This window comes from Abrus precatorius, unplaced genomic scaffold (assembly GCF_003935025.1).
Source record: "Abrus precatorius isolate BTA unplaced genomic scaffold, Abrus_2018 Scaffold7, whole genome shotgun sequence".
NCBI classification, from domain to species: Eukaryota; Viridiplantae; Streptophyta; class Magnoliopsida; order Fabales; family Fabaceae; genus Abrus; species Abrus precatorius.
In genome coordinates, this window is record NW_020874417.1 from 5,978,157 (window position 1) to 6,001,296 (window position 23,140).

Below are 23,140 nucleotides of genomic sequence, written 5' to 3' on the forward strand. Positions count from 1 at the left end.
ATAGAGCTGTTAATGAGAGAGTTCTTAGTATGCGCTTATTTCGTGTCAGTAGAATAACACCTCATAAATTAGTTCATTGGCCTTTGCATCTTTAAAACATTACTTAAATAGTCTGCTATGGAAGAGAAAAAAAGTAGGAAGAACATTAAGTTCAAATTGATGAAAAAATCGTGTTGACGGTGAAAATTCATTCTTGCATGCACTTATTGATGTTGAGGGGTTTTCCTTAGGTGAATCTCACACAACAAGTGCTTCTCTTTTCTTGAAAGACTCGTTTGTAAGAGCAACATTTGCAAATTAGGTCTTAGGGTTTGATAAAAAATTTAGAATTCTTTATGAGAGAAAAGAGAAAACTTTCATATCTGTGCAAAATGATGTCATATATGTCAACTTAACCTTTTCACGTGTTACTTAATATAATATATCAATATTTTGTTATTATATATTAACAATATTTAAATTTAGAGACTAAAATGTCTAACAAAGATAAAAATCAAGAAATATTTAGAATTCATTCTTGCATGCACTTATTCTTACCGTTAATGTTTTCTTATTTTCTTAATAGTTCAAAGTCAAATGTAATTTTTTTTTTATATATTATTATTTATTTATATTTCTTATTAATTATTGTTTGTTTAATTTTTGAGATAAAGCAAGAGAATATATTTATTAGAATATTATATGATAATATTATTCTTCTTATAATATTTTTTATTCTCAAATAAATTTTTTTATATTTATATAATTGAATCAATTTATATACTGTCACTTTATTATAATTAATTTAGTGAAAAAATAATAACTGTTCAACATTATAAAATATAATTTTTCCTCCAAATAATAATTGTCCGTAAGGTCATATTTTTTTAATAGTTTTAAAAGTATTTTGCAGACATAGTAGATTTTTTTAGTACAAAAATGCTATTTACTTATGAAGAGTTTCTTTTTTAAATAAAATATTTAGTGGATTTTTTTTTTATAGTTTCTTTTTTTAGTAGATTTTTCTTAGATTAAAATTAATTGACAATGATAATCTTTTTCTCTCACTACAGTTAGTTACTTTTTATCTATATTTTTTAATTTTATTCTAAATTTTAAAGATAAAATAATTATTTTATTATTATTTTATATAAATTTTTATATTTTTTACGAACACTTATGTTTATATTTATAAAAAAATTATTACTTTATATAAATTTTAAAATTTTGTATAAATATTAATATTTATAAATTTTTTCTTATTATCTTACATAAACTTTTAAAAATTTTGTAAATGTCATATTTATGTTTATAATATTTAATCTATTATTTGCAATATTCTCATTTAAAATTTTTTATAATCAAACATATTTTGTTTCGTACATCAAATATATGTTTTCTGTTTGAAATTGTAAAGTTCTTTAATTACATTCAACTTTTTTAAAAACTCACAATATTTATATTATTTTTAACATTTTTTAGTTAGTTATAATAATTTTTTTAACAAAATATTTTTTACTATTATTTATCTATTACAATATCATATCTATAAAATACTTGTATTTTTTATATTGACAATTTTTTAATACAATACTATATATACAAACTATACTTTGATCAAAATATACCTCAATTATAATTTATTTATTTACTAGTGCGTTATATTTAATTAATTTTAATTTTTATAATGCAATATAATATTTTGAATTTATAATTTTTTTAAGCTAGTTTTTTAAAAGTAAGTTTGACCTAACCTAGCTTAGGTTATTAGATCATAAATTTTGATCAAAATCTTGACATATTTTCTCTCATGTGTATGGTATGGGGTTGGAAACGGGGATGAGATGAATTTTTACGTTTGTTTAATTCTAAATTTTTAAAAATATTAATATAGATTTAATTTGTATTGTTTTTATCTATAGTCTCATTTAAATTTCACTTTTTATTTTATTTATTTTGGGGAAATAATTTTTTTTCATTTAATAACTATGTCAATGTTCACTCAAGATAAGTTAATAATTCCTTTGTCTTCTTTACTTAAAACAACTTCAAATTTACTAATTAAAAAGAAAAGGGTTTTTATTCTTCCTGGTTGAGACAAAAGAAACATTCAAAATATTACGAGACTATTTTGTGAAAAATAGTCTAGCGAATTAACTTTGAAAGTACGTGATGAAAAATATAAATACGTATATTAATTCTCTAATTTTATTTATTATTTTTATTTCATTTTAATTATTTAACTTTTAAATATATTTTAAAGAAGTTTTTTTTCTGTTTATCTCATTAAACGTAAATAAAATATATATTTTTCATTTTTTGTGTTTCTTGGTCTTCTTCTCCTGCTCCTCGTCTTCCTCTTCCTCCATCCCAATCATGGTTAAGTCATTCCTTCACCAAGAAAGAGACTGCCAATATTAAGCAAAACAACACTAAATCATGAGCCACCAAATATTTGTAGCACCCAAGGAAGAAGGCTACAATCCTAGAGCATATCACTGTCACCACACTATTGTAGCACTAAAACCAGCATAAGAAGAAGATGAAAAGGAAAACAAAATAATTAATAATTAAAGACGGGAAAGGTGACTAAAAAGCATTTAATAGAGTTTATTATTATTTTATTATATATATATATATATATATATATATATTTGAAACATGCTTTGAAAAGATTTTATTTATTATTCTTTTATAATAAACAATATATAATTACTAAATGTCAAACTACTATAAACATCTTCAGAAATTCTATAAGTTTAGCATACTTAGGTTCACAGAGTTGATAAAATAGGTCATATTAATCCACCTATTTGAGCCACATTTTAAGTAGGCTTTACTTTTAATTTGATAAAAATGAAACAAATAAAAAATTAATAAAAATTAAAAAATATAAAATAAAAAGTACCACGTGACAATTTTTAATAGAATTTTTTTAAAAAATGTCATAATATTTTTTAAGAGATAAAAGTTAATCAATGTAAGTAGATACAGTGACTAGAATTTATATGTTTACACGTGTACATATCGTCACAGACACTTATCACTTATGTGGGTGTCAGAAACTGGAGAATGGAGAGGAACGAGTTGTCATAATCATGGCCTAATTTTAGAACAATGGAGTCAATTGATTGAAGACTCAATAGAAGATCCCATCTATCGTAGCTCTGTGCCTATCATCGTTTCCACTGAAGCTTTGCCACTTCTACCATGCCAATTGCCAAGTGACACCTTTCATTTTCTTCCACATATATGTACTAATAAAAAACACTATATAATACCAATTTTGCTCATCTTTATAATTAACTTAACAGTTGTATTTACTTTTATTTATCAATGCAAATCTATTTATTTTTATATTGAAACATAAATTATTCATATTTATGAGCTTATCATTGACCAATAGCGTTTTCATACTGCGCTGGAATGAACGTGACTTGTAATCTAATATATAGGATTAGAAAATGACATTCAGTGAATGTTGAGAGAAACTTAAAAAAGCTACATCGTTACGTGCTTGTCAAAAACTATCAAATGAACTGTAGTTGATACTTGAATTTTACAGAGCTTATCGATGTCTTCTTTTTCAGATCGGAGACACGTGTCACGCAAAGAGACATCTTTATATGTTATGCATGTGCACTTTTAAGTTTTATATATTTTTTATTTTAACTCTTATCAAATCACTAAAATTATTTTAATTCTTACCGATTCTGAATATATATTTATTGTTTAATTAGAAAATTTATTATATTGCATATAATGTTAATTATAATGATATATGAATAAAATATAATATAATTTATAAAATCTAAACTGTGATTCAACGATGAATAAATAAACTGACTTGTCAGCTGAAAGTGGTTTTAAAAAAGAACAAGAGTTAACTTAAAGACTGCTTGGTTAAAACTGTGTTTAGATTAGTTCAAAAAGTAAATTATTTCAATGAGTAATTATTGAAATAATTAATTGTATGAAATGAATTTTATATTTAAATATATTAGATAAAAAAGTGATTTTAAAATGATTTATTGTGTTTAGATTATGTGAAATAAGTTAAATAACCACTTTTCCTGAGTTGAAAAGATAAAAACATATAAAGTTATGTGTAATAATTATTTTTGTATCGAATATAATTAATTATTTAAAATAAAATGAGAAAAATAAAATTTAACAAAAAAATAAACTGATAAATTTTTATCATAAGTTTTAAAATTTTATTTATCTTAATTTTTTATAAATAAAATCAATTAAAAACAATAAGCTAATTTTGTAAAATCATTCAAACAAAATAATATTTTTTATACTTTTTGTTAAATAATCACATCCAAACACATATTAAGTGGTTGGTTTTGAGATATAAATATGTATAGAACAAAAAACGTGTTTGATTTTTTCTCTGTCTCTTCCTATTCAATCTAGCCTTGGATTGTTAGGATATAATTCCTACTTCGTAGGTCTCTCGTTAGGGCTAAATCATGATAAGTAAAACTATGGAAAGGGTAGATAGTTATTAGGACTCCATGGCCAACCCTCTTATGACTTTCCATAGATCCTCATGTTGGTTAAATTTCACCAACAAGAATCTACCGTGTCCACGTCTATTATATTAAAGCCTTTGTTAAATTTTTTAATTATATTGAATTTCTTTGTAAACTAATTATTCACTCTTTTTTTTAATCTGGTAGCTTGATTAGGATGAGATTTTTGAGAAGTGCAATTGATATAATTAACACTATTTTATATTTTAATTGAAAGTTACTTTTTGAAAAAAAAGTAATATTTATCCTTATTTAGAAGTTTTTCTATGAAAAAAAATTATAAATACTTCAAAATTTTTTCAATATTATATTTTAAAGTTATTTTAATTTAAAAGTTTTATATTAATTTTTCTTTTTCTTTCGTTCTTTTTTTTTTCTTACCTTTTGAAAATTTTCTTTCACACTTTTCCCAAACTTCTAAATAAATCCCTCGAAAAATAAATCTATCACGTCCATGAGCTAGGGTTCTTTGGTTTTAAAAATATTTTTTTATTTTTATTTTTTAAAATATTTATACAAGAAATAATGTTTTTTTTAATTTTTTTTATTGTTTCCTATACAAATATTACAAGAAAAAATTAAAATAAAAACAAGATATTAATTTTTATAATTAAAAGTAAAAACAGAAAATAAAATTAATTTTTTTTACACTATCTCTAATTAAATGAAAATTGTTACCTTTTGGATATATATATATATATATATATATATATATATTCATTTATAAAAATTACTTATTTTAGAATTTGTTTTCTTTTTTAAATGCGATTTTAAAATGTTACAAATATATTCAAATGGCTCAAAAAAAAATTTAAATGTTTAAAACTTATTGTTCTTTGAAATATTGAAATTTCCCAGTTTTATGGAAATGTTTTATTAGAAAACATGAATAAAAATATTTAAAATGATAATTTTTAAAAATATTTTTTTAAAATTATTGATATTAAACATAAAAAATACTATTTCTAATTAATTTTTTAAAAAAGCTTTAAGAAAATGTTGTCCAATGAAACACTCCCTTAACGTAGTTTGAGTCGCTATATTGTCCAAACAAGTCATGGTTCTCCTTCTAAACAAGTCATGCTTTTTGTTTGAATAATATTCACTTCATCCAATCCTCAATAGTGATGTAAATACAAAAATATATATATATATATATATATATATATATATATATATATATATATATACGTATTGACTTGGTTTCTTAAAATTAGAAAAGCAACGCAAACGTTATAAAATCAGATCCTCCATACCAAACATAACCTACATTCATACATCCCAAACAGCTCTTTTAACAATAAAAAAATAATTGTGATCTTTGATGAGCAAAAATAAATGTCCCAAATGTTTATTGTAAGCTTTTAGGGAAAGGCCCTTTAACAACTGAGATCTATTGGGCTCGATGACATGTTGCTTGAATTTTATTGTCCAATACTCAATGATGGTAGCGGGCACTCTTGTTAGGAGGAATATAGAGAGTACATGGAAACAGAACAGAGATCATATTAATTATGAATTGCTATTTACTTTAAATCAAATCAACCTTTTTATCCTTTAATTTCTCCCAAAAATTTTAACTTTTGAATTTGAAGTACAAATCTGGATTGAATAATTAAGAATAATGAGACAGAGTAGTCACACGATTGCCTGTTAATGCACCTTTCATGATGTCATGAGTTGTATTACTACAGTCAAAATCGACATTAATTGAAGAGATAAAATGTTGAGTAGGTAAAAAATATGAAGAGTTTTGCTTTTGTTGCTAAAACAAAAAGGATGCGTAATTGAGAAGTGTCTATATAGCTATAGAGGACAGAGGCAATTCAAAAGGGAAAAAGAACCAAAGAAAAAAAATTAGGTAGTGAACTAGTCACAGTGTGGAACGAAAACGTAATTAGTGAATTGAGAAGGGAAGAGTAGTCCTAAAGCATCCAATGTAGAAAATAGCAATCGATGGTTACGACAAGAACAAGGTGTTTTAAGATAGGGATCTGATCATGTTTTTCTTGCGGAAAATGTATTTCTAGCTTGAATCTAAATTATAGCAACCCAAAACACGTAGAATAATATAAAACAAACTAACAAAATCGTGCATCACTATATATGAGAGAAATACAAGTAGTTTAAATTTGACCAAAAAAAGATAATTTTAAAAAATTAGTTTAATAATATAAGTGGTTTAGATTTGAGGTGGAAAAAGAATTAAAGTTAAAATTTATAAAAATCTCAATGTAAAAGGAATTAAAAATTATTAAGATTTCAAGAAATTTAAAAATATAAAAAATTGTATGGAATAATAAAGTCACGGGTTATAAAAGAAAATTAGTAAAGTACATTGGTGTTGAATACTAAAATACTCCAACTAAAAAATATTAGAATATATTAACAAACTCCGTATATATAATTTTGAGTCTATATATTTAAAATTTAATTAAAATATATTGATCATATGATTGTGATATAATTAAAACGAATATTAATTTTCGTGATAATTTTTTAAACATTTATATCATTAACAATTTTTAATTATTTAACAATATTTTTTAATTAATTATGTATCAAAATTAAACTCATATTTATATCATTGGAGATTTAATTTTTCTTTGATTATGATACTTTAATTCAGTCAATCCCATGAAATTGTTATCCGCATTGTTAATTGCCATATACTTTCAGCAAGATTTAACCTTAATTATATTGTTAAGACTATATTCCCTACACACAAGGAATCATGATAAACGCGAAAACTTTCTAAATTTATTTCCATATTTTTATTCATTGTTTTTTCTTTCCTTATAATAATGCAATTTTCCCATGATAACAAATAGTTAGAAGGTCAAAGTCAAACACGACACGTACGCACGCTAGTTTTGACTTTACCCTCGGTATTGGCCAATCCAATTGCACCTTACATGTAGTTTGATGCATACGTGACACACACAAGACCAAAGTCCAGAGCCGTTTTGGATGCGTTGTTTTCGCGCAACCAATCCGCCAAGGACACACTCTCGCTATCTATGGGATATGTCGTGTCGGATAGTTCCTCTTTCGGCTATCGCTTTACATGCACATGCATATGTCAAATCTAGTTTACACCATGATGTGCTTGTGTAAACGTGAAACCCCTCGAACAAACCACGCTTTAAACTCTCTTTCTCCGGGTTCACGTTCGGGTTCTTACACTCTTTTGTTTCTCCTTTTCAATACTAATCATGTGTTCCCTGCACTGAAGTACTTGAATTTGAAATGATAAATACTAATATATTCTCATAAAAGAGAATAGCGTACGTGTGTTTAATAATTATTAGTGTTTATTTCTTTATGATTATTTTGGCTTTAGAATTTTTAGAATCTGAATATTGAGGGTGTGGTGATGCTGAGGCAGAATGGAAGCATGGACTTGAATTTGATTCCTGGGAAGATCAGAAAACGAGGGTGTTCCTGGTCAGCATTGACCTTTTCCTGTGTTCCCAACAATAACTACAAGTTCAAAAGGGCTGTTTTGGTGGGGAAGAGGGGGGGATCAGATACGCCCGTGCCTACGTGGAAATTCATGAGCTCGAGATCACCATTACGTGGTTGCAAAGAAAAGCAAGCTCCAGTGTCGGCGAGGAAGCTCGCGGCTACACTGTGGGAGATGAATGAGAAGGAAAGGTGTGTTGAAGCGATGTTGAAGAAGGAATACAAAGCAAAGGAAAGGTTGGCACGGTTCATGCATTCTGGATCTATGCCACCCCATTTGTCTGATCCATCACATAGTCCTCTTTCTGAGGTGCACTTTCCTTTGTTCTTTTTTAGTCTTGTTTTGATTAACCATGGACCAATTTGAAGATTTTCTAAAATCTAACATGAAGTTGACATTTCAAAACTTTACTTCCATCCACGTGTTTCTTTTTCTTTGTCCTTTTTTTGGAATCTATTAAAGTTTCTTTTTGAGCAGTGAGGACCAGTGAATTTGTTGCATTGATTACTGTTGTTTGTTTCTTTGTAGTATGGAATTTTGCTTTCGCTACGAATTTTCCACTGGGTTTTTTATTTTATAAAGGGTAATGATGCATGGTGCTGGTCAGGTATATTTCTTAGAAAGTGATATGATCTTATTTTGTAGAGAATGGATCGATCTGGAACAGGTTGTTGCCACAGAAGAACTCCATCCATTTCTAACATGCTGAAGCCCACACACCAACATGTTGTCCCTTTAGATTCTCTTAGCAATGCCAGTCTCATGGAGGTATCTAATACAAAGGTTCATATGGTTCTGGAGAAATGACAGTTTTCTTTTGTTTATCTGTTTCTATACTCTCAGCTTCCTTTCTAGAAATTGCATACGCACGCATACATTACATTCTTGGTAATTGGTACTAAATTATTTGGAATTCAGTATATTTATGTCAGATGTCCTACCTATAAATTAAGTTTATATTATACCATTGTTCGATGCCTAGAGTAAGGGTGGTCAGGATTCATAACATACTTCGGAGGTGCAGGATTCTCCAACAAACTCTCCTAACATTCAGATCTTCAAGTATATAATATCCATTTACAACAAACACACCTTTTACACATTTAAAAAGGTATATCGATAAAAATGCAGCTTATTGCTCTATTTCAATCAGGTGAAGTAGAAAACAAACTTTTACAAGAGGATACTAAACACAGGTCATGGTTGTTCACATTTAAAAAGACTGAACTCACGTCACATGCCTGGTCCTTATTGAGGACTTTTCTTTCACTACAAGAAACAATGATGAACCAAAAGAAAATTCTGTGCATCGAAGTTTCTATTTACCTGATTTGGAAGTATCGTTTGCTAATTGATTGTTCATATCTACTTTCACACTTATTAGCTAAATGATATATTGACAATTCAACTATTTCTTTTAACCCCCATTTTCTTTGGGACAGAGTGGCAGCTTCTTACAATTAATATGCTGAGTGCCAAGTACTTGTAAGACAGTGGTGAGCAGCTCCCTCGTGGATGCCCTTACCCATTGAGTAACCGTTTGATTTTATACATCTGCTAATAGTTCCAAACGTTAATCCAATTGATTCATGATATGCAAACACTATTTATGCTGAAAATAATTATAACATGCACATAGTAATCGCAGAGAGTTGATGTAAATTTATTCTTCGTTGACTTTATGTATTGAAATCTGTTCCTCTGGTTTTACAATTGCAGATGCTTGCATAATGCCTTGTAATATTCGAGTCAGCTTATAAGAGCTTAAAATTTCTGTAAAATAATGTGATTTACATGTCCTTACAGTTACCTTTTGGCTTTCTTTCAGATTGAAACCAGATCTCGAACACAGACTCCTGATTCATCTATAATCGGAGTTAAGATACGTTTGAAGGACATTAGCAATGCTTTAACAACATCCAAAGAGCTACTTAAAATTATAAAACGCATTTGGGGTCATGAAGATCGCCCTTCCTCTAGTCTGTCTTTAATCTCAGCTTTACATACTGAATTGGAGAGGGGTCGCATGCAGGTCAATCAGCTTATCAAGGAACAGCACTTAGATCAAAATGAGATAAGTTATTTGATGAAGTGTTTTGCTGAAGAAAAGGCAGCATGGAAAAGCAAGGAGCAAGAAATTGTTGAGGCTGCTATTGAATCTGTTGCAGGAGAACTTGATGTTGAGAGGAAGCTCAGGAGACGGTTTGAGAGCTTGAACAAAAAACTTGGTAGAGAACTAGCTGAGACCAAAGCTTCACTCCTTAAGATGGTGAAAAAACTAGAAATTGAGAAGAGAGCAAGGGAAATTATTGAACAAGTATATGATGAATTAGCAAGGCATACTGATGAGGATAAATATGAGACTGAGAAAATAGAGAGAGAATCCACGAAAGTTTATGATGAGGTACAGAAGAAAAAGGAAATGATGCAATTAGCTGATATATTATGCGAGGAGAGAGCTCAAATGAAACTTTCTGAGGCAAAATATCAGCTTGAAGAAAAGAATGCAGTTGTCAAAGAGCTAAGGAATCAACTTGAAACTTTTCTGGGAAACAAAAAGGACAGAGAAAAAGGTTGCAGCACCAATAACTTGAATGATCAAGAAATTTCCGCACATCTAGGTAGAACTGGATTTGTTTCCCATAATAACAAAGGTCAAGAAGATGATGGAGAAGTTGACAATGGAGTAGAATATGATGATTCAGCTGAAAGTGATTTGCATCCTATAGAGTTAAATATGGAAGGCTATGACGATAGCGACAACAACATGGAGAGCCATAAGTGGGCTCACCTTTCTGATAGCAGATTCAATATCAGAAAGTATGCAATTAAGGATGAAAATAAAAGGAGGAGATCTACCTCGGGGGTAGTTTCAAGGAGAAGCACATCTCTGCAAAGGAGTGCATTAGATGGAATAGAATGGGGAATCCAAGTGGAGAAGGTTCAAAATTCAAAAGATGGATTAGATTGGGAAAGCCTGTGCGAAATAGAGAAGCAAGCTCATGGAAAAGGTTATGGCAATGAACCGAAAGGCTATAAATCAGTGAAAGGTTTGAGGGATCAACTCTTGGCTGGTTCTAGGCTTGGATCTTCCATAGTTTATGCTAGTCCAACAAGACAATATTCCCAGTCTTGTACATCACATCTCTCAAATACCTTCCAAGAGAGACCTGCTAAAGGGCAGGGCAATGGTATAAAATCAAGGTTAGTGGACCTGAGGGGTGCGGGAAAGAGTGTCAGTTAGTACAAATGGTGAGACAGAAATGCATGTATCTTTATGCTCCATGATTTGCTTTTCATGCACAAACAATGCCAAAACCTGCTCGTCATATATCTTGTAAATGTAAATTTAGGACATTGAATTGTATCACAAGCCAGCTAGATGACCATATTGAAAGTAACTTTTCTTTCTCTTAACTTTTTGTTTTGTTCATATAACGTGGCTGCCTAAGTTGTTGCAACTCAATGCTCAATTTCATTTGGTAGTGGTGTTGGTTAGAGTCTAGAATATTTGTTAAATCCGGCTAGTGTTTTGTCCCCTGTAATATATGCTAAAGTTGGTTCAGAAGATACATTTATCTTTCTTCTCTAAGATGGCTACTTCTTTATTTTCTCCCATTTGGTTCAGGTAGAAGTCTCAAAAAGCATGAATTCAAATTTTTTTTTTATCAAAGGAAAAAAAAACTCTCCTTGGGTCAAGCACTAAATGGTTGTTTCAAAGAGTTGAAAAGCTGAACGTGTGCAAGTTAAAAAAATATGTAAACTTGGAACTACGCAGAAACTTTAACTAATAGATTCATAATCATTCAGACATGAATCTAAACACGTCCAAAAACAAATGAAACCTAAACACCAAATTAAAGCTTTTTATATAAAACCCGACAACATTTTATACTTGCCCTATGCAACATATTGAAATTACATATTACTTATGAATTGCTAAGAAATTACATATTAAAAGCTCTGGATTTATAATAGGACAAACACCCCTAACGAAATACCAACGAAGTAGAAGGTTGAGTTCTCAATCGCATAAGAAAACTCTTGGTCGCGTCAATCTTGGAATAGCTTCTTGAAATGATTTCTGAGGGCTTCGCTGCGAGCTTTTGTACGAGCCTGTTGAGGAGCCGCGTTAACAAACGAGAGATGAGCTCCGATGGAGAAGAGCGAAACGCCGATGGCAAATACGCCGGCTGTGACAGCCAATTGCCCCGCCGTCGGCTGGTACGACCAGACCACCATTCAATTCAGTTAATTAATGACTAAATCCCACAATTCATTTTGAGAATTTCGTCAAGTCCGGGTTATTGTTTACTCAAAAATTAACACGGATCCAAAGACTTTACTCACATTTAATTTTAATTACATAAATTATCAAAATGAATTTTAGTGTATATTAAAAATAAAAACAACAAATTAACTATAAATTACATTTAATAAAAAATTATTGAAATTAATTACAATGTTTCACATTTTTTAAAATTTTAAATTATAATTGATTCATAATTATTATATTTAAATTGCATCTAAGAAAATTTTATTAGAATCAATTATATATGAAAATTTTACGTTGATAAATACAATATTATGAATGGAAATAACATATTAACAATAAATTGTATTTAATAAATAACTTCAGGAAAAATTAACTACCGCTTGAGTTACTATTTTATTGAAAATAAAATTATATAAGTATTTTTAAGTTTTATTTAAATTTGAATGGTATTGACTTAAATAATTTTATTAATTAGTTTTATATATTTAACATTTAAAATTATGTATTAAAAATTAAAATATATTTAAATAAAAAATTACACACAAAATTATAATTTTGCATTACATATTATTAAATTATTTTTATGATAAAAGGACAAATAAATTATAATATAGATGAAAATATATAATTTTTTAAATTAATTTTTCATCTTGTGATATATTATTAAACATATCTTTATATTTAATTATATAAAAAGTAATTCTTACATAACTCTTAAAAACTTGTCAATAATTTTTTATATCATATCATATTACTTTGTATTTGTGTATTGCAATAATATAAATTTTTAAGAGTCATTTGTTCAAGCAAGTATATATATATATATATATTTTGTAATAAAGTATATAAAGGTATTTTATTTATTTATTGAGTAAACATAAAATTACATTATTTTAAAGTGATATTATGTATTATATTTTATTTTTATTTAATTAAATTTATGTTAAATATGTATTATAGGTGTTTTTATTTTATTTTTATATCTACATCAACAAAAATTTATGTCAATATTAACATATCAAACATTACTTATTTTATAAATTCATTTGAGTATAGAAATTATATTAATTTTTCTATTATAATAACTATTGATAATACTTTCATTTTTTTAACTAATTTTTTAATTATTCATTGTCACTTTAACATTAAAATTTAAATTATATACATACTATTGAAAATATTAATATTACAAGATTTGTGATTTTTTTAAGTATAGGAATTTCAAAAAACTTATATAAATTTTTTGATTATGACAAAATCAAATAGTGATATGATAATTTAAATTTTTTTATCAATTTTTTTCTTATTAATCCTTTAACTAAAATTATTTATTAATTAAATTTTAATAACAATGTTGTTTGTTTTTAAATATTACATTAATAATTATGACTTTAAATTTTAGATTAAAAGAAATTAATTATAATAATTAAAATAATTTAAATCACAATTTAATAATTTTATACATAATTTATCAAATAAATTTATATTAATATTTATTATAATTCTTGAGAAATAAAAAATTAGACTATATTTAAATGAACTTGAGTATAATACTAAACCTCATTATTTATTAAAAACTATTTTTTATTATATTTCTATTGTTGGTATATACTTTTTTTTTTATGTATTTTTATTTTCATTTTAAAATATTTAATAACAATTATAATATAATAGATTTACATTATTTATATTTAAAAGTAATTAAATTTTTTACTATTTATTTTTATTTTCATATTTTCTTTAATTTTTTCAAACTTTATTTTTTATATTTACATCAACTAAAAGACTAATATTTTAATGAAGAGAATGAAACATATATAAATTATACAAAAAAATTTATATATAATAATGTATTTATCATATTTTTAATGTTATTATATTTAATATTATTTAATACAATAAATTTTGATTATTATATATTTTTATATTAATATTATATTTTTTAAAATAAAATAATTTAATAAAAATATAAACAAATTTATATAACACATAAATATATTTATAAATTTATAACTAAATTATTATTATTATTAAGATTTAAAATATTTAAAATCATATGTAAATTAAGTTTGATTTTTATATTTATTTTTTATATACAATTTATTTTTAAAAATAATCAAAATTTTTTATTTTACATTTTTTATTTTTCTATTACATTGAGTATGATTATTATTTAAATTATAATAATTTTTAAACTAAATTAAATAATAAAAAATATAAATATATTTATACAAATCTGTAAAACGCGCATGGATATATTTATTAGTTTAAAATTATGTTATAAAAATGTTAAAATTTATTGTTATTCTTGTTTAACTTGAGATTGAAATGTAAAATTTAATAAATTTAACTGTATTGAATATTAAAAAAAATATTATCTATAATTATCTTACACCATTCTATGAGAACTTTTTTATAATTAAAAAATAACATAAAAATTTTAATTTTTTAATCAATAATTATAAGATGTTATCAATTAGCATTTTTTTATTAAATATATTTTTAATAAGTAATATATTTTTAATAAAAATAATCAAGCTTTTTTCTTACTCACCGAAAAAACTTGATCCTTTTTTATTAAATAATAACATGTCAGAAGTTTTTTTTTTCTATCAGTTTTTGTTTTTTGTTTTTTGTTTACTACTTTATCATTTAATATTAAATAAAAAATCGTATATTTATTATTTTTAAAATATTAAACATATTAGCTGTACATTTTTAATCATTGAAAAATTATTTGAATAAAGGGCAGAAAAATTTAAAATTATTCAGTCTTGATTATTGAATCAATTAATCTGAACCCATAATATTTTGGACGAAACGTAATCCACAAATAGTATATCACTGTTGTCAAAATGGGCCCAGGCCCAATCCCTTCCATAAGATCTCTACAAAACCCTAGTTCCCCTCTCTTCTCCTTACCCCAACCCTAACCTCCCTGTGGTTTCCAACCCCACTCGCCGCAAGAGCACACTCTCACACACATTCGCTGTTGTAGCAACAATGGGTCGCGTTCGCACGAACACAGTGAAGAAATCCTCACGACAAGTGATCGAGAGGTACTACTCTCGCATGACGCTGGATTTCCACACTAACAAGAAGGTCCTCGAGGAGATAGCACTCATTCCCTCAAAGAGGCTTCGCAACAAGATCGCAGGGTTCTCCACTCATCTCATGAAGCGGATCCAGAAGGGTCCAGTGCGTGGCATCTCCCTCAAACTGCAGGAAGAGGAGAGAGAACGCCGCATGGATTTCGTCCCCGAAGTCTCTGCCATCAGAACCGAACAGATCGAGGTCGACAAGGAAACCCTAGACATGCTCGCTGCTCTTGGAATGTCCGAAATCCCCGGTGTCGTTCAGGTTGACCCTGTTACCGTTCAGGCGCCGCTAGGGTTCGGTCGCGGTGCTGGTGGAAGGAGGTATTAGCCACCTTGTCGTTTTTTGAGACTGTTTTGGTCGTGTTGTCGTTTAGAGGACTATTTATTATGCTTTGAATTTTGCTTTATATTTTTTTAGTTTCGTTACGGTTTCGTATTATTGAACTTGTTTAAGTTAAAGTGTTTGTTAATGGAATTTCATATGTTTTACTTACGGTTTCAATGGTATGTTAGATTAATTTTTGTGAAATGTTGGTTTGGGTTATGCTCGTGAGGAATCGGAAATTTCACCCTCATTTTGGAATATGGAAGTGTTAAGATTTTATGACTATTTTGTTTGTTTATTTGTTTGAAGTAATGACTATTAATTAAATATCTGAGGCAATGGGTTGATATTAGTGAGAGTTGGAGTGTATGAGAAAATGGTCTGAAAACAAATCATTCTAGTTCTCCAGAATTCACTATCTCTGCTTTTCATTCCCTGTTCTGTGGAGAATTTCATGTTAGATGTTATGGGTGATTTGATTACTGAAATGTAATTTTGGTTCTAAAGTGCTATTAAATTTGTTGGCATTGCGTACTTATATTCATTTGCTCACCTTTGATTAGGATTATACCCATTATATGAATTAAATTGTAAGTATCTGAAATAAGGTGGAAGCTGGAGTGAATTTGGAAAGACCCCAACAATGAAAAATATGAAAAATTTTGGGGGCTTCAAACAATGTTTACGGTTTAAAATTGTTCGTAATCATCAGCTGAAATTACATGTATTTTTGCACGCCGTATCTTTTAAGTGCATCAATGATTTTTCTTAGTTGAACGAAATGGAAATAAGTAGATATATAATTTGATTATATGAACATAATTTTTCCTTTTTAGCGTTTATTTTTCTGATTCAAAACAATAAAATTAGAGTTTTTCTCGTTAAAAAAAATGTATTTCTTTGCACAAACTAACTGCCGTTGGTTGCTCACTGCCATAGACTAACTTTTAATCTGTATTTATTATTTTTAAAACTATTGTTGTGACCGTTGGTGTGTACAAATGCGACTTAAATTTGGAATGAGGTAATGCTTAAGAGTCTTAACTGCTAATTTAATGGTTGTATTTGCTCAAGGCTATTATTCATCTAAAGGTCTAATCCTTGACAGTTTTAACTATAACAATGGGATCGGGCGGGTTTGAGTAACGCTTCTATCAAAACGAGAGTTGATTTAAATATAGAGTATTTTAATTTCCAAAAAATTTAATCATTTAAATTTTTAATATTATAAATTTAAGTATTTTTGTCTTTTAGGCCTTTTTTTTCACATCTAGCACATGATTAGTCCTCCAATTATTCAGCACCAATCTAGTTTTTTTTTTGTGTATAAAATCGTTTGACATAAATTAGTCTTTAAAAAAATTTAAAGCAAACCGATAAAAAATGGCTCAAGTGTCCCCATCATTTTTACCTCTTGACTGAATAGTTAATTAAATTTTCTTAATATATTAAAGTATATTTCACTTATTTAAGGATTTGGACTTGTACTCCTCTTAGTATTGATATCGTTATACACGGTCAGCTCAGTTGTCATAGGTGAAGAATGAACAAATAAGAAGACAATTTGCTTTTTTGGGAGTAAATTAAAAAGCAAAATAATATAACACTTGTTATTATAGGTTAACTTTATTGTACATTAATGTGTTTATTTGCTTGAAATTTTGGTAAAATTAATTTTAAATTACTCCATGTGAATTTTTGTTTAACCACATATATGTTTTGTTGGAGACCATCAAACTAGAATTTAAAATTACTAGTTAAATTAAATCAACTATTTGTTAATTAATTTATGTATTTAATAGTAAATTATTTTATATAATTACGATGTAATCTTAAATTAATTTTAATTACAGATTTTAAATTAAAATATGTTACGTAACTTCAACAGCCCAAATAAAACAACTTCCATAACTTAAAGTTTTGAAGTAACTGAAAAAAAATTGGATTTAAAAATCTTCATATAAATTTAATTTTGCTTTTGTGTTTTCTTAAGATGTGGGGTTTTTAAAACTTCTTTAAACTTAAATGTATTTTTAATCTCTATAATTTAATACTTCAATTTATTTTAATCTCTACAATTTTGTAAATTTTTAGTTCTTATTGCCAACATGATTTACTAAAGATTGTCATATATCAATTTTTTTTATTAAATTAGATGTGCTAAAATTAAAAAAAATATAAAATATAGAAATGAAAATTTAAAGACATTCAAATGAACTATTATTAAAAAAAACCAATTTTTTTTTCGGTTACAGATTTATAAGCATATTTTCCTAATTCCTATCAAATTTGGAGAAGTAACTATCATAACACGCTTAAATGAGACTAACTTTATACATTTAATAACTGCAAAAAAGAAAAACACGATAATAGCAAAGATTGGAAACGCTGTAAAATAATTACATATTTTCGATTAGTACGTAGATATTTGGAAATTTAATTAATAAAGTTGGTATTCAAATGAATTGTTAGTTTAGTCAACATATGTTTCAGTGTTTTTTAGTAAAATTTTGAATCCAAATAATCATGTATGTAAAAATTTTTAATAGAAGAACTAATTTTATTGTATCGTGAATGTTTCTAACCCAAATAATTATGGTTATAGAGGACCATTAACCAACCAATTTAACACTTACGACATTTTATACCATGAGAGAAAAAAAACATGTAATATAGTCAGCAATCACTGCACGGCGTATTGAAATAAATGGAAACCTGAAACTGGTACGGCTTAGTTATACGCTCTCCGTTCTCTTTAACCGTATCTTTTCTTCTTCTCGATCTCACCCATTTCTGTGTCTATGTAAAATAATCATAATAATAATGTGCCATTTGTTTTGGGTTGCAAGAAAGTAGGAAAAACTATAACTTGATTCAATGGTTCATCGTTTTGGTGCGAAAGAAAAGAAAGCCGTTTGATGTGTGTTACTGCTGTTAATTGTGTAGAAGTTGTTTATAGCAATGTCTGGACCTTGGGCCCTGCTTTGTCTGTTGTTGTTCATTGTGTTCACATCATAGTTTGAATGGAAGCAGCAATATCACAGTGAAATTGAAGTCAATCCTACCACTTCCCACAAACTGAAAAACACACCTCAAAGGGAAGAATTTGTCAAAGAAAAAGGTGAATTAACTGAAATTTTAAATTGTGAAAAATATGGATGTGAAGTGAACCTTTTTCTACTGCTTTGATTTCCTATTACTAATTACCCATAAGGTTAACCACCAAGTAGTTTCTATTTTCAAGCTTTAGCATCAAAATTCCAAAATAAAACTTAACCCTTTCATGTTACTTTCTTCTTGTTAATTTTGAATTAAAACATGGATTTTCCATTTCACTACTTATTATTTACGAACACCCTTCAATCCATTTATGATATTCTGTCTCCACTTTCGTTATCTTTCTCTTCTGCATTCTGTTCTCTCCTATCACTTCTCTATTTTTGAAAATAAATTTTGAAATTTTCTTCACATATTGTATGCACACTTGTGCTTGTGTTTCCTTTCTCTAGCGTCTGTCAAACAAACTCTTGGCCTAAGCTGGAACTGCATGCAATTCTGTGTCAAATAGAATCTTAGATTGCATTTTGTGTGGGACTTCTAATTTTTGTTATACTATACTTTTCAAGGATCTTATCTGTCTGTTATATATCTGATTCTATTGGTCCTCAAGAATCATTTCATTCTCCTTTTTCAAATATAATGTTCATATGGGAATATTGAAATGCTGTTAACTATTGTGGCTTCTTTTAGAGATTTGAAATTCCAAACTACAGTTTTTCGGTATGAATTAAGCTTCATGGTCTTGCTGCTGTGCAGATTATTCTCTCTCAAGAGAAAAATATTCAGAGACTTCATGAGCATGTTCAGAGTCTTCGTGAACAGTTGCTACAATGTAAGGCTGATATGAATGTTTCGAATATCACCACAACAACCCGTTTGGCAGAATTTCTATCTGACTTTGAATAGGTTCCATCCAGTCTTAGAGGATTAGTTGTGGATCACACCTGTTGAACGGGCTATACAAGTTTAAAAACCTTGTTTCTTTTTCTAAGCAGTTTCTTGATGAGGTTGTGTGTACATCAATTTGTTACACAATTTTACGTGTAATCAATATGTTGTGATATATTTTTTGTTGAGTAAGTCGGGATGTTACTGGATGGCCCCCTAGTAAGTTTCATTTCTGTCTTTGTTGTGATCAAATGTTGAAGTATTCAGGCATTTGAAGTCTTTGGAGCAAAATCATGAACAAATATGAAAAGTGATGGATGGGTTCATGATCTATGCTTTGGTAGTCCTTTTCTCTAGAGTTTTCTTAAACGTTTGTCAAAAAGCTTTTATTTTCAATAAATATATGGATCAGTTGCTGAAACTATGTTTTTATTCATCACACAAATTCTTATTCTGTTTATATATATATACATATATATGTATGTATGTATATGTGTGTGTGTGTGCGCCATTTCCAGAATCACATGTTTGTTGGTAGTTTGATACACCTGTATATTCTTACTATTGAAACATAATTTTCAATTTAAACTGGGACTAAGGCCAGTCATGACGGATTGCTTGACTATGAGCTGTGCAGATCCCTGATTGGGAGCCACAATGTTAGTAAGGTACTGCATAGTATGAGATCTCTGACGCATTGGCTACATTGACGTAGCTATAGTTGCTTGGGTGAGTGGAGATTTGGGTAAATGTCAGAAAAAAAAAACATGGTAATAGCTCTTAGATATATTCTTCAAAGGAAACCTTGGACCTGTTATGAATTTGACCTGTCCTTAGGTCAATAACTGCTTGTGTTACAGTATTTATCAATATGAGATTCGCTAAGATCCAAGGAAAAAACCCATTTTGAGCTTGTATGACTACACCAATACGTTGGTTTCTGTTAAATTTCTAATAGAAATCACTTTCTGATGTATGGTAAAGAGGATTCTTTCTTTTGAACTTGTGGTGAAAATTGAGTATTTCATACATTTTTATCATAAAAAAACTGATTTGTGCAGGCTTCTAGGGAAAAGCTAGATCATTTAAATTGGGATGATCCGAATGGAAGAATATCATTGTTGACGGACCAAGTTGAAGATTTGTTTGTGAAACAAATAAAAATGCATGTAAAATGAAGAACATGTTGCTCCACTCCTGCATCTTGTCTTTTTTGTAAAGCTGAATTACAGAGTTTTCTCTTATGAAGTGCTTGAATTACTCATCCTTTGATTTATTTTTGAAAAATTACACTCTCCTCTCTTTGAATATGATAATATGTTGTTCTTTACAGTGTGTAGGGTCTCTCACCTTTTATTACTGGTTGAGACCCAAAACCTTCATTCTTAATTTGTTATTATTATTAAGTTTCAAAGTCATCAGTAGCAGTTTAACATTAGTTGCAAGTGACTTTGAGAGTTGCAGAGAGAGAAAAATTGTTTTTGTGGGGCTGATTACATTCAAATGAACTAAGATGTAATATATATCAGTCTCTCAGGAGAAGAGTTGTTGTTTTTTTAAAATAGAGAAAAATAGTGTGTAATTTAATAATCTCTTGAGGAATTGTAATTTACCTTTTTACATTCCCATGGTGTAGATACCAAACACCCTTAGGACGCTTATGTTAATGGGTTAAAATAAGTAGTTAACAACCCTACTGGGGAATAACATTACTGAATAAACAGGTGAATATTGCTATTCGGTGCACATTGAAAATGTGAATCTTTCGAAAACATGTACCTGGATAGAATGGTGTATTTATAGAATTATAGTCATTTGTTGGATTTATCAACCATACCTTGTAAGCTGACCATGTAGAAACTCAACCTCCAACAGATTTGTTTAATGATGTAAAATGGAATTATATCAGTGGTTAGTCCTAGAAAATAATCAAAAGCATGGCAACTTCAAAACCCAGCTGCCTCCAATCAAAATCAAGTGCATTTCGCATCAAAAGCCCCTTACATGTTGCAATCCACGTTGTTAATGTTTCCCTTTTAATTCACCCTCAAAATTTAATGGAACTGGCTCAAAATTATTCCTTTTCATGGCTCAGGCATAAGTAATTGACCATGTTCAGCTGCAGCTTAAGGTATAGTTTGAGTTCAGATAATTTTCTGGATAATTATAAACTAATTTACACTCTTTCTTTTTGTTGGTCGGATGGAGATGAGAATTGGAAAAAGGGTGCCAGTGTTCCAAGAGGAATCAAACGCTTCCTCCGCACTTTGCACTTAGAATGGCGGAACAAATTAAAGGCCCTTAGCCAGTTAGCCTTAAAAAACATTAGGGAAACGGTTTATTTGTTTATTAAGCGAGGCTTAGAAACTGGTGGATGGTTCATCAATACCCCTAATCATGCTTGTTTTAACATAATATTACCATGACAATATCATTAAAATGCTATTTTAAAAAATGTGATAAATTTTAATAGGGTAAGTTATATTTCTCTTCCATGAAAGATATTTAGATTATGCCACACTTAATGTTATGTAAAATATGAATTGGATTTTACTCCATATCCAAAGTTAGCTTGATAGGAGAGGATTGTCCAAGTTTTATGGGGAGTATTTTGATGGTATTTTTAGTTATATCTTAACAAAGTTTCATATTAAAAAAATAGACGTTTAGAACGTAAAGTTTATGAAACAAAACATATCTCTGTGATCAAGTAACTAAAGGAGGTTGGTGTGAAATTCCAATTTGATGGGAAAATGTATCACAGAGAAGTATCATAAATTTTTCTTTTATTATAGATAGATTGTTATGGAATCTACTACGTTGAGGTCGATAAAGTGGGCATGCCGGAGTGGTTATCGGGCATGACTAGAAATCATGTGGGCTCTGCCCGCGCAGGTTCGAATCCTGCTGCTCACGTTTATTTTATGCAAGCTGTCCCCTCTAAAGATGAGTTAATATGTAAATATTAATCTGTGTTTATTTTTTACCTTCCATTCTTTGATCCATCTAATTATTATGAAAGTAGAAGTGATGATATCCTTTTAACTTAGTAATTTTTTATGTATAATTTTTTTTATTATCGTTATATTCTCTTTGTCTTTTAAAATTGAATTAACTATATATTAAGAAGAAGCTATTAGACATCAATGCTAGCATGATGCTATGAAATATGAATTAGAAATACTAAAACTGAATGAAACTTGAGACATTGTAAATATTTCTCCCAACACTTATTTTATTGGTTGAAAATGAGTTTATAAAATTAAAAGGTTTATAAGTGTTGAACAATATAAGACATGTTTAGATGTAAAAAAAATTGCTAAAAAAAAAAGAATTGATTATTTTTAGACTTTCTTATCCGTTGTTAAAATGGCTAAAATTTGTGTTGATCTTGCCTTGGCCTCTTTTAACCATTGGCATCTTCACCAATTTAATGTAAGCAATGCCTTCTTACATGGAACTCTTTTAGAAGACATGTATATGACTATTTTTTTAGCATCGTTAATT

At 28.1% G+C, this 23,140-nt stretch overlaps 3 protein-coding genes, 1 non-coding gene and 1 pseudogene across 4 annotated transcripts; 4 read left to right on the plus strand and 1 right to left on the minus strand.

Annotated features, from left to right (window-relative positions):
* The first annotated feature begins 7,836 nt into the window (after positions 1-7,836).
* On the plus strand, positions 7,837-11,505 carry LOC113872614. The gene is made up of 3 exons (XM_027510306.1): positions 7,837-8,295; positions 8,632-8,754; positions 9,815-11,505. The coding sequence occupies exons 1-3, from the start codon at positions 7,897-7,899 to the stop codon at positions 11,228-11,230; spliced, it is 1,938 nt and encodes a 645-aa protein (XP_027366107.1). The 5' UTR covers positions 7,837-7,896; the 3' UTR covers positions 11,231-11,505.
* A 312-nt stretch (positions 11,506-11,817) lies between these two features.
* Positions 11,818-12,266, minus strand: LOC113872615. The gene has a single exon (XM_027510307.1). It carries the CDS (start codon positions 12,226-12,228, stop codon positions 12,040-12,042), a length of 189 nt encoding a protein of 62 aa, XP_027366108.1. The 5' UTR covers positions 12,229-12,266; the 3' UTR covers positions 11,818-12,039.
* Positions 12,267-15,188: 2,922 nt separating this feature from the next.
* On the plus strand, positions 15,189-16,212 carry LOC113872976 (40S ribosomal protein S17-like). The gene has a single exon (XM_027510898.1). The coding sequence runs from the start codon at positions 15,266-15,268 to the stop codon at positions 15,686-15,688; it is 423 nt and encodes a 140-aa protein (XP_027366699.1). The 5' UTR covers positions 15,189-15,265; the 3' UTR covers positions 15,689-16,212.
* A 2,434-nt stretch (positions 16,213-18,646) lies between these two features.
* LOC113870910 lies at positions 18,647-19,845 on the plus strand (annotated as a pseudogene).
* Positions 19,846-22,467: 2,622 nt separating this feature from the next.
* TRNAS-AGA lies at positions 22,468-22,549 on the plus strand. Its single transcript has one exon. It is a non-coding gene; the product is annotated as a tRNA-Ser (tRNA).
* The last annotated feature ends 591 nt before the right edge of the window (positions 22,550-23,140 follow it).